General features: G+C 31.5%; 1 protein-coding gene and 1 long non-coding RNA gene across 2 annotated transcripts; one reads left to right on the top strand and one right to left on the bottom strand.

Moving 5' to 3' along the window:
- Positions 1 to 930: 930 nt before the first annotated feature.
- On the bottom strand, positions 931 to 1881 carry LOC107928159 (uncharacterized). Its single transcript, XR_001692565.2, has 2 exons — positions 1597 to 1881; positions 931 to 1262 (listed from the first exon to the last, which is right to left on the bottom strand). It is a non-coding gene; the product is annotated as an uncharacterized lncRNA (long non-coding RNA).
- A 4918-nt stretch (positions 1882 to 6799) lies between these two features.
- Positions 6800 to 11741, top strand: LOC107928148 (protein ABSCISIC ACID-INSENSITIVE 5). Its single transcript, XM_016859334.2, has 6 exons — positions 6800 to 7279; positions 9229 to 10324; positions 10488 to 10559; positions 10666 to 10695; positions 10909 to 11030; positions 11433 to 11741. Exons 2-5 carry the CDS (start codon positions 9254 to 9256, stop codon positions 11002 to 11004), a joined length of 1269 nt encoding a protein of 422 aa, XP_016714823.1. The 5' UTR covers positions 6800 to 7279; positions 9229 to 9253; the 3' UTR covers positions 11005 to 11030; positions 11433 to 11741.
- The last annotated feature ends 356 nt before the right edge of the window (positions 11742 to 12097 follow it).

Genomic DNA, 12097 nt, shown 5'->3' with positions numbered 1-12097 from the left:
AAAAAGTAGTTTAATTATACGAAAAAAATTGGTTCTTGTACGTCAGCATTTTTACTTATAGCATGCCATGTGTTAGTATCTGATTATTCTATTAATCACGTATAAGTGAATAAAAATTTAAACAGAAATGATTAATATACTCTTCGATATTTTTATGACAAAGATGATAAAATAGGTACTTTTACCCATGGGAAAAGCAACGCCAAGAGTCCGAAAAGTGATGTTTGATTTTGTCGCTTGTTTTGACCAAACTTTGTTGTGAATTTGTTGAAGAGCGTTCTACTTCCCACCTATTCCCTCAACCCCACTAACCCCAAACCCCCCATCTCCACATATTTAAACACAAGCTGGATGCTCCAAACTTTCACAAACTCAACACTGAAATCAATGGCTTCGTTCAGTATCAAAGATGAAATTGTAGATCATGGAGGAAAGAGCAGCGAAACCCAGATTATAACAAAGATGAAAAATGAAGATGAAGAAGGAGACGAAGAGCTTTTCGAGATCAATATCGAAGCTGTTAATAGTATCCCTCCACCACATTATTGGGAAGCTTTTTTCACTGCAACTAGCAATGCTTTACTTGCTAATTGCTTGTTACCTATATCTGATCTTTCCACTGCAATTCCTATGGTATCATCTAATGCTTGTACCACATGTTCCAAGGTGATGGATTGAGTTGACCTATATAATTTCATGCAGGGAAGGGTTTTTCTTTTTTAAGGATCTAATTTATGAAGCTTTATATCCAAATATTGGTGTGTATGTAATGTGATTGTTTGTCAGTTCCTACATGGTTCTTTTGTAGTTTCTACGTGGTTGAATTAGATGATGTAGTTATTAACTTATAGACTTTAATACAGACAATAGATTTTGGCCATTTTTTAAAATTATTTTCTTATAAGTTTTGGCCTTTGCACCCAAAGCAGATTAAAATAAGGGTGTAATACCCAATTATTGCCCGGGGCCCAAAATCCTTTACACGGCCCAATTCGCCTAAAGCTTCAGAGATCCAAATTTAAAATTAGAAGTCCATTACTAAACCCAATTAACCCAAGCCCAAATTGTAACCCAATTACATTAGCCTAAAGCCCAATTACATCAAACCCACTAGCCTAAATCACCAAAAAAAAACAAACAAACAGCAAAAAAAAAAAAACAGTAGCAGTTTCAACGGTGCCGTAATCATCGGGTTCTCACAGCGCGTGTGTGCCAGCGGTTGTCACTTTCTACGCACGTCCTGCACGTCTCCTTCAGTGTCCCTGAAACAGATCAAAAACGGCAACAAAAGGAGGAAAAAAGGAGAAATGGCGGGGGTTACGAAAATGAAGAGAAAAAAGAAAAATAGAGAAGAGGGGGTTGACATTTTTGTATCAAAAAATTATTGAGAGAGTGGATAAAAATAAGAAATTGGAGCAAAATATTGTATTGAAAGATTAATGAAATACAAGTAAAGAATCAGAGGAAGAATTTTGGAAAGGTGATCGGTTTTGTTCTTTTTTTCCTGTTCTTTTTATTGTTTTTTTATTATTTTATTTTGGGGTTTTTCCTTTAATTTTTTAAAACAAAAATAAAAGAAAGAGGAGAAATCCTTACCAAACGAAGTGCGCCGTCGACATCTTTGCTTCTCTTCATCTAAATCGAAGTTGGAAGGGGGGAGTTTGGCTTGCAAAGCAGAGGAGAGGATGGAGCAGTTCTTGAGGCTGCTGTTACAGCAAAAGGGAATAAGGTTTTAACTAGAGTTTGAAATGGGTTATTTGTGTTTTTAATCCTTCCATTTTATCCTATTATTTCAAAACCATTTCTTTTTGTTTTCAAATTTATCCATGAAATATCGAATCTGTTTTATTTTAGTGCAGTGTTGTGCAGTGTTTTTGGGTAATTTTCTCCTTCGGTCCTCTCCCTGTTGCGCGTGTTTTAAACTACTCCCTTTCTTGTTTTTATTTTCAAATTTAGCTTTCAAATTCTGTTTGTTTTTTAATTTAATCCTTAATTTGCTATTTTTTATATTTATTACGTTATTAATACTATTTATTTATATTATTATTACTGTATCGTTATTAGTTTATTATTATTATCATATTATATAGTACTATTATTATATTTATTTATATGCGCATATGCCTCTTAATATACATATAAATATTTTTAAAACGTTTTAAATATATACTATATACATATAATATATTTTATTATTATTTTATTTTTCTTAACTTTATATTCATATGTATGCGTATATACTTTTATAATATATATATGTTTTCTATATTTTATGATCCAAATATTTTTATATATATACGTATACATAGATATATATTATTCTATACCTTTATAAATATATATTTTTTTTAAAATTTGTTTTTATATATACATGTCCATATTTTTGATAATTACTAATATATTATGTTTATACATTATTATTATTATTATTATTTTAAATGCACGTACATTGTATTATTGATTCATTTTCGTGATTTTCGTATATATGCACGAGCATTTTATCATGTTTTTAAAGAAAATGTGTATATTGGTTCTATCAAAGTATTTAAATCGATTTCTTTAAAAAAATTTAAATATTTGGCAATCATGATTCTCGAGAAAGATCGTGTCCTAACTTACTGGATCGTGATCATTTTTTCGATGAATTTAGCAAGCTAAGTATTTATTTCACAATAAATTTGCAATTTTCAAATAAAAGCTTATTCTCGGGAATTCAAAATGTCGGGTCCTAACTTATTGGTCGACATTTCGTTATCTCGAAATAAGAATTTCTAAAACAAAAAGCAATATTCGATATTTTGAAGATATAAAATATTGTGCCCTAACTTACTGGGTGTGATGTTTTATTTCTTTGAAATGATAATGTTTTATCATTTTAATCCATTCACGGGTTAAACATTTCTATTTAAAATCTTTTCAAATTTTCGACATCTAGACATAAAATAATCAAATTTGGTACCGATTTTTGGGCGTTACGAGGGTGCTAACCCTTCCTCGTGCGTAACTGACTCCCGAACTTGTTTTCTCAAATTTTGCAGACCAGAATTGTTTTTTTGGTGAGCCGATCACACCTTAATAAAGGATCGGTGGCGACTCCAATTTTTGTTTTTAAAGTCGATAACTTATTTTTGTTTTCAAAAAAAGTGGTTTCGACAAAGGGTAATTAAATTACACCCAATGTCAGTAATTTATTAGTAAATTTACATTTTGGTTAATTTCAAAAAGTTATAATATGGTCATTGAACTATTTAAAAGTTTTCGTTTAAGTCAATGGGCTGTTAAAATTGTTGTTGTATGACATTCTCTATTAGCGTTGTCTGCATCAATCGGAAGCTCTTCTTCTCCTTCTCTTTCACAATTTTTTTTCTTCACGAAATAACTTTAAAAGTCACGAATCTATAAACCCAAACAACTTTCTTCTCTAATATCTAATACTGACCGTTAGATAAACTTGAATTTAAGGTTCCTCTATTCATCAATGGATATTGATCCACGCTATGAATTGTTGAATCATTAGTTGGAGCTCGTTACTCGGATTTTAAAAAGAAAAATTTAACATCCCAATGATTTAAATAAAAACTTTCGAATAGTTTAAATGACCAAGACACAAACTTATTAATAACTAATTAACCTTGAATATAATTTACTCTTAAAATAAGTATGGCATCTCATCAATACTTTCCTTCATTTATGGCCATTGTAATTTATCCATCTTATTCCCTTAATCCCACATTTTGGAATAAAGCAAAGTGTTATATTTTCTGTAGCTATTCTTCAAGAAAACTAGTGATCCCTTTTTTGTTTAATAGAATCAAAGATCACAATAAGGGATATTAACAAACACAGCCCTTAAGGATTATCGGCATAACCAATTTGGCAATCTCTCTCTTTCTTTTCCATAAAGAAAGGTTTCCATAGCTTCTATAATGTACACCACCTAACTCTGCCTTATCAATAGTAAAGATCTTCCTATACCCCATATGTCACTTGTAAGGTACAGATTAACTTATCACTATAAAGATTTTAAAGATCCGACGAAGTGACATGTGACTCAAAGAATATATATACTAACACACGCTTTAGCAAAGTCATTGACACATCCATGAACATCAAGAAAAGAATGATTGTCGAAAAGTATGCACAACTAGCTCCCACTCATTAAAAGTAAGAAGAGACTATCTTTAAAGAATAAGACTTTCGACACCCTATACTGTGAACTTCCCACCATTATTCTCTTAATCATGTCTTCCAGTGTTGTTTGAACCGAATCAATTAGTTAGATCGAGAATTGATCGAGGGACCATTTGGAAAGTGTCTTTGAACCAATTAGATCAGGAGCCAGTTGAATCAGGATTTTTTAATATTTTTAAATTTTAATAATTTTTAATTGAACCAACAAACCAATAACCTAATCAGTTCGACCACTGATCTGGTTTAAAAAACATTGATCTTCCCCTCCTCTTTTGTTTCTCTCTCTTCCCACTTAAGCAACATCAACAAATCTTGGGCAAGTGTCGGAACTTTAGAAAACCTTTTCTTAAATTCTAGAATATGTATACTGATAGGAGCATTGCAAAATATATACATTCATCTTTGTAAATGAGCCAAAAAGAAATGAAAGAGCTGCAAATTCCCTTTTCTCAATATTGTTGGAATTAGACCGATTGGCCGGATCTATTGAATAAAGAATTGATCGATACACTAATTCAGAGAAAAAGACTAAATCGGTTACTCGCTTCAAACATACTTTTTATCTTGGTATCCAACATGTTCATTTTACGATTCATGTTCGGGATTCGTGACTATCCTTTCCAATAATATCGTCTTTTCAGGTTCGAATTTATGTTTTCTTAGAAGCACAATGTGTCTCACCATTGCTATCAACAGTGCAACATTCGTTGATAGCTTCAAACATACTTACTACTATATTCAGATGAAGGATGCATTTGAGGGTGGTTCGATCTTATATGTTTTCAAAGAAGTGGAAGTGAATTTCTTCCTTAAACATCTGAATCAAATTTAAATCTTAAAGTCGACATTAATGAGAGAGTTTTATCTGAATGTTGTTCCAAATTCAATAAAATTAAACTTAAATCATAAAATGAATGCAAAAATAGCCAAAAGCAGCCCCCTAAAACAGCGACCTTACCAATCCCATTCCCATATTCCTACGAACCCACCCATGATGTTGTCGTCCTTTTAAATTCTAAACCCATATTTTCATCCTTCACTTTTCACACTGTCCCACAAAAATAAAAGTGCACGTGCCTCACATGTCTAACCATAACTTTGTAGTATCACATTTGAATACATTTTAATTTTTTTTGGAAATATATTAAATATTACTGTAATAGGCTAATATATATATTTGAATAATCTTTTAGAATTATCAATAGTCCCTCCCTAATCCATAAATAAGAGGATAATGCACTTCAATGCACTTGAACTCACATCCTCTTATATTGAGGATAATACTCATTCCAATCGAGCTAAGATTCATTTACCAATAAACTAAAATATATTAATATAACTCAATTGTTATTATTGTTATTGTAACAATCTAGAATATATTATTCAAGCACGACTAAATATATTTTCGTTTAATTTAAGGATCGAAGAATAATTATAAATAAAAGTAACTTTGTATCAAAACAGAGTTTTGCTTTGTATACGACGAGTTCTTGATGGACGTCAATAACTTTTTATTAGGTTTTTGTGTACTAAGTACATCAATTTCATCGTATTTGATAAATTATTGAAATAGCCAAACTATTTACTTATGGAAATATGCAATTTTCATCAATTATCTCTACATTAATATGTCCTCAGTGGGTTTGTATGTATAACCTAATGATATAAGAAAATATGGCTCATTGATACCTTTTAAATTAATAAAAAGTTACATCACAAATATTATTTCGTATGTAAAAGACAATTTATATTAATTGGTAGTTTAAATATGCTCGTAGATTAAAGGGTTACGAGGAACAAGTAACTCACGAAAAAATTATTATCTTGTTTAAATTATGATCGACGGAAGTAGTATATAAAATTTAGTTAAAAAATCATATTCAATTAACTTTAAAATAATATCAATTGTGTTCTTGATTATTACATAGGCACAATATTATTGTCAAATAATAATTAAAAATATTTATATATATATATTTGTATGCATAACAAAAAAATTGTTTTGCGGATTTGGTCTCTTTTATCATTTTTAGTCTTTTTAATTTTTAAAGTATTGATTTCAAATATTATAACTGCATATTTATGTCATCAGCTTCGGTTAGTAGTAAGAGTATTATGTTATAAGTATGAGATTTTGAGTTCGATTCTAAATAATTTTATGTCAATTTTAATCAATGTTTCTTATACCGGTTAATTAAAAAAATTTAAATTTTTTTAAAAAAATTAGTTCAACCAGTTTTTAATTAGTTTCGTATCGATTTTTGGCCTAACTAGTTTAAAGCCATTTTTAGATTAATTTCCCAATCAATTCCTGGTCCAATCGGTCCGATCCAAACAACACGGATTACAATAAGCTTCATGGTCAATTCTTTTTAGTGTTTTCATAATTGAACCAAACCGGTTGAATTGGAAATAAGTTGAAATATGGTCCAGACTCCGATGAGAGACAAAAACAATTGCAATTAGTATGAAACACGTTAAAAAATTGATTGAATCCGATTTTAAAATTTAAATTTTTTCTAATTTTGTAAATTTTTATAATTTATTTGATTAGAATCATATGTACCGATTGACTAATCAAATTAATAAGATGATGGATTTAACCTATGTTCTTGTTTCAGAAGCATTCTTCCTGTATTTGATGTAGAATAGGAATATTTTAATACCAATAAGAAGTAGTAGAATGGGAGGTTTAGGTTGCAGACGGAGAAGGGTTTTAGTTTCCGTCGACTTAAGATGAGCAAAAGAGGCAGCAGCAGCAGCACACGCGTTGAGATAAGAGCAGTAAAGCAAAGCAGAGCAAGCCACATGGCCGAAACGTGTCGATCAAAGCAACGGTGATACCATTTTGGAACTGGGGAGACAGCACAATTACCCAATTTTTATTAAGTTTTCCCTTCCTTTGGGTCGATTCCAATTGACTTTTTTGGACCCCACTGCGCCGGGAAACTTTAAACTCACTTTTACACCCTCTACGTTTTTGTTTATATTCCCCACTGCCTAACCATTTTCTTCAACCACAATAACCCTCCTATTTTCTCATCTTTTTTCAGCTCCAATCATATCTCCTTTCCTTTGTTGAAACCAGGTATGTTCATACATCCTTCTTCAGTTTCTTGCTTTGCTTCTTTTATGGTTCAAGAAATGCGTTAATAGGGATCCCTTTATGTGTTCTTTCAATCCTTGTTTTGAAGCTATATTCTCTCTATGGCTTGTCCCATTCCATGCATATATATTATATTTTGATAAGGGTTAGAGAAGGCATGATGAACATAAGATTTATCTTAATAGTAAACAAAAATCACTTGTCACTACATACATCAAACACTACTATCACCCTATTTATTTATCAACTCAATTACTTAGTCATTAATTTAACTTAGGGTGAGCCTTTTAGCTCCTTTATGTATCCTTCACTTTGCCTGATCCATATGTCGTTCAATTATCTATATATCATGCAACATTTTTTTTCCCAATCGTGTAACAATATATACATATATATATTAATCTTATTATATTTAAACTTATCTTATCATTACATTGACTTTGCAACACCAAAGTCGATGTAATGGTAAGACATATCCAAAATAAATAAATTGTTCAAATACATATTTACACTTTAGAGAAGAAATTATTGAATAGTATAGTAGGTATTTTTGTTAGGTAGCTCGCCCCTTTTTATCATCTTATGAGAGGGGAAAAAAAAGTATTAAATTTTAATTTAGCGGTATTTGATTAGTCAATGGATGTTATCATCTTTTCCATAGTAGGAAAGATTCTTTGTAGCTCCCTTCTTTGCCAAGCAATATCTTTGCTCCACTATATAAAGATCATCTTCTTGGTTCTGCTCCTGCTATGTTTTCTTCTTTGTATTTAAAATATTTTATATTTATATAAATTATAATTTTAATAATTTTTATATTGAATATTATCTTTTAACCATTATGAAAAATTTAGAAATCAATTAGGTGTAAAGGAATTCATGGTTAGGAGTCACAGCTTGAATCTTAAAAAGGTTTCATGTTTAGATTTGAGTTCAATTATTGTAGGTGAATTTTTTTTTTAAAGATTAGGTGAAAAGTCACAATAACCTAAAAATCATAGAAATTATTAGTTAAGTAATAATTACCTTTTAAAAATCATTATTATTAAAGAAATTGAGAAATGCAAATAATTATCAATAAAGAAATAAAAATGCTAATAGTTTAAATAAAAATGATAAAAATTGAATAGGAAGGTGAAAGAAAAATAGGAATTTTAATTTTTTAAAAATTAAATTACTTATATATCTTTAGTATTACTAATATAGCTTAATTATATTATTTTTAGCTTAATTGGTGTCCGAATTAATAAAATATATTTTATAATTAATTTTAAATATTTTAATTGTAGCCTGACCTGTTGCCTAGATAGGTCATAGATGGTATCTTTGTACTTTAGGTCTCCTTTTGATTATAACATTTGGAAACATGACCATAATTTGTATTGGTAGGTACCATTATTGTTCTAGTTTTAAAATTATATTTACTTATAATTATTAATTTTTCTACATGTGAGTTAATATTAAACTAATCACAATTGATATAGTATCCAAAGAAAATTGACATAAAATTTTTAAATAAATATCGAAAATATAAAGCACTTGTAATATCTTCTGACATGATAAACAATATTTTATTTCAATTCATGGAGGGTGGTGGAGTGAAACAAGATAAGCTAATAGATTCCCATTGTTCACCCACTTTTGAAGCTTTTTATCTTTTACATTAAAAAAATGCACTACCCCATTTTATCTTTTTCTTATTTATTATTCTATTTCCTCCATTGTTAAATCAACTTTACTGAACTTAAACTCCCACTAGTACTTCAATTTATTTACTTGACTGTTCTAAGTGAAAGTCTAATGCACCCTTTTTTTTCCCTTAAATTTTACTTTTTGCTTACATGTTGGGTTGATATTCAAGAATCATGCTTTGGCCCCACCTTTAACAATCTGCTACAATACTTATTTATCGATTATAATCTCGTTTTTTATAGTTTAAAGCAAGATTTCATCGCAAAAATGGTGGTTGAGGACTCTGAGGTTGGCGAGGTCGAGTCCACATTGAAGGAGGTGGACCAGCAGCTAAAGAATCATCCATTATCGGCCCTTGGAAGACAATCCTCAATCTATTCCCTCACTCTCGATGAATTCCAGCACACGCTATGTGGGAAGAACTTTGGGTCGATGAACATGGACGAGTTCCTTACCAGCATTTGGAATGCTGAAGAAAACCAAGCTACAAACTCCATTAATAACAATCATCACAACAATGGTGTAAATGAACAGGTTAGCAACCATGTTAACTTATCTTTGAATGAAACAGCAAGCAGTAAAGGTGTAGCTAGGCAGTCTAGCTTGCCTCGACAAGGCTCGCTTTCACTTCCGGCACCATTGTGTCGGAAAACTGTTGATGAAGTTTGGTCTGAGATACATAAAGTGCAGCAAGGACAAGGACAGAGTAACAATAGCAATGTGCAGAATGCTGAGAATACTAGTACTCGACAACCGACTTTTGGGGAAATGACCTTGGAGGATTTCTTGGTTAAGGCAGGTGTAGTTCGGGAACCATGCGTACCACCGGCAGTACCGCCGCATTCGCAACATCAACAACAGTTCGGGTTGCATCAGGCTAGCAATAACCCTGCAGTGGGTCCGAGTTTTGTTCCCAGGCCAATTATGGGAATGGGTGGCAGTGGTGGCTTTGGTGGGAGTACATATCAAACAATGCCTCCAAGTGGAGTCCTTGGTGATTCATCACGCTATCTTAATGATGGTAAGGGGGGTGGCGGCTACCAGCCAGCTGCTGCCCCACCGTCAACAGCCATCTGTTATAACGGAAAAGTAGGTGCAGCTGGTGGCTTTGGACCGGGACAGGCAATGGGAGTGGTATCACCAATAAGTCCGGTATCACCAGATGGGATATGTACCAATCAAGTTGATAATGCAGCCACTCAATTCGGGATAGAGATAGGTGGACTACGAGGAAGGAAAAGAATCATTGATGGTCCAATAGAAAAAGTAGTCGAGAGAAGGCAACGCAGGATGATTAAGAATAGGGAATCAGCTGCAAGGTCTAGAGCTAGAAAACAGGTACTACCTACAACTACTGTTTGCTGGAAGTGAATGCATATATATGCATGTGTATACAACTATACATATATATTTACTGGTAGAGAAATAATCTTCTATTGTGTAGGTCATTAGTATATAGGCATAATACTTCAATTCTTACAAGGTTGGTTATATTTAACAGGCATATACAGTTGAGCTAGAAGCAGAATTGAACCAATTGAAACAAGAGAATACTCACCTCAAGCAGGCTTTGGTAACATTCGTATTACTTTTCGCATTTATCGAAATTTCAGATCTTGATGTAGCTTTTATCATATATAATATGGCAGCTCAATCTCATTTTACTTGCATTTCAACAGGTGGAACTCGAGAGGAAAAGAAAGCAACAGGTAAATCATTCAACTGATTCCATGTGCTTTACAATGCACCATATGAAGTAGAGAATAAAAAAAGATGATCAGAAGGGGAAAAGTTATATAACTTTATGATGGGGGCAACATGCATAAGAGTAGGAAATATAAGCATTGATGGCTACAAGCATCATACTAGATTCATTTTTTTGCTTTGTTCATCCTATTTTTGGTGTTTTTTTGTCCTTGCAGTACTTTGAGGAATGGTCAATGAAAACACAAACCAAAGCCCAGAAAGCTAAAGAGAAACTAAGGGTAATGAGAAGAAATCTAAGTGGTCCATTATGAGCCAGAAAAGAAGATGCATGCTCAAGGCAAGTATTTTAGTTATATTTCTTTTTTGGGTAAATATACATTTAGGTACCTAAACTTTGCTTCAATGTTCCTAAGGTTTTTTTTTGTTCCAATTAGGTACTTGGCTTTAAGATTCAATTTGGCACCTAAACTTGGCTTTTTAGTTTGAATTGGTACCGACATTAAATGTCTTATTTGGACCAATATGAACTATAAAGCGAAGTTCAGGTATTCAATTGGGCCAAAATAGTTTAGTTACTGAATTGAACCTTGAAGCAAACCTTAGGTACCAATTTAAACCTTGTTCAGTTACGAAAATGGATATTTACCCTTCTCTTCTCTATTTGTTTCCCTCATCATCTTAGATCAGTAATTGCAATGCTTATGCTACAAAATGTAAAAATCCATGGAATATGATGCAGGCATTGACGGTGGAAGCTCTCAAAACCAATGACATAACCTCAAGCTGAAGAACATCATCAAAACACGTTTAGACACATGATAGTTGGTGGATATTTATAAAGAAGGCTTCTGGGAATATGATTTTTATGAATAATCAAATTTCTGAAGTCTAAACTAATGATATATATATGTATGTATGTATACGGTTTTAATGTTCACACAAGTCATGGAAAGGTATGTCGTTGCTTGTATATCATCTTAGTCTCAAATTTGGCCCCAAGATTTTCGTGGGGCGATAAATTGTTTCATCGATAATGTTTGATTCCTAATTTTTGAGAATGTAAGTATACAGAAAGTTTAGAATTCAACACGTGTTGGATCAGCTAGACCAGACTGAATTGGTGATTGAATTGATTTTTTTTAAAAAGTCGTATAAATTGTTAATAATTTATTTTATTAAAATTAAATCAGTTGATTGAATTAAGTTACAAATTGATCACGAATAAAGTTAAGAGGCAAAAGTAAAAGATATGTTAATTTTTTTTTAATTTAAATATTGTTGTATAATTTTTAGAACGGGTTAAGTAATTGGATTGATTTAAAATATTTGAAGTAGTATTGATTCGAATAAAGGAGATTTATGAATGGATATAAATTTTATTTATTTGATTAAATCGAATAAAGC

This window comes from Gossypium hirsutum, chromosome D01 (genome assembly GCF_007990345.1).
Source record: "Gossypium hirsutum isolate 1008001.06 chromosome D01, Gossypium_hirsutum_v2.1, whole genome shotgun sequence".
NCBI classification, from domain to species: domain Eukaryota; kingdom Viridiplantae; phylum Streptophyta; class Magnoliopsida; order Malvales; family Malvaceae; genus Gossypium; species Gossypium hirsutum.
Note: the sequence above shows the minus strand (reverse complement) of the source record. Positions and strands in the feature narration are given on the sequence as shown.

Excerpts from the sequence above, each read along its gene's own strand:
- LOC107928148 (XM_016859334.2), top strand. The coding sequence starts at position 9,254 with ATGGTGGTTGAGGACTCTGAGGTTGGCGAGGTCGAGTCCACATTGAAG. Across the intron at positions 10,325-10,487 it reads GGTCTAGAGCTAGAAAACAG|GCATATACAGTTGAGCTAGA; the intron begins GTACTACCTACA and ends TATATTTAACAG. Across the intron at positions 10,696-10,908 it reads AGAGGAAAAGAAAGCAACAG|TACTTTGAGGAATGGTCAAT; the intron begins GTAAATCATTCA and ends TTGTCCTTGCAG.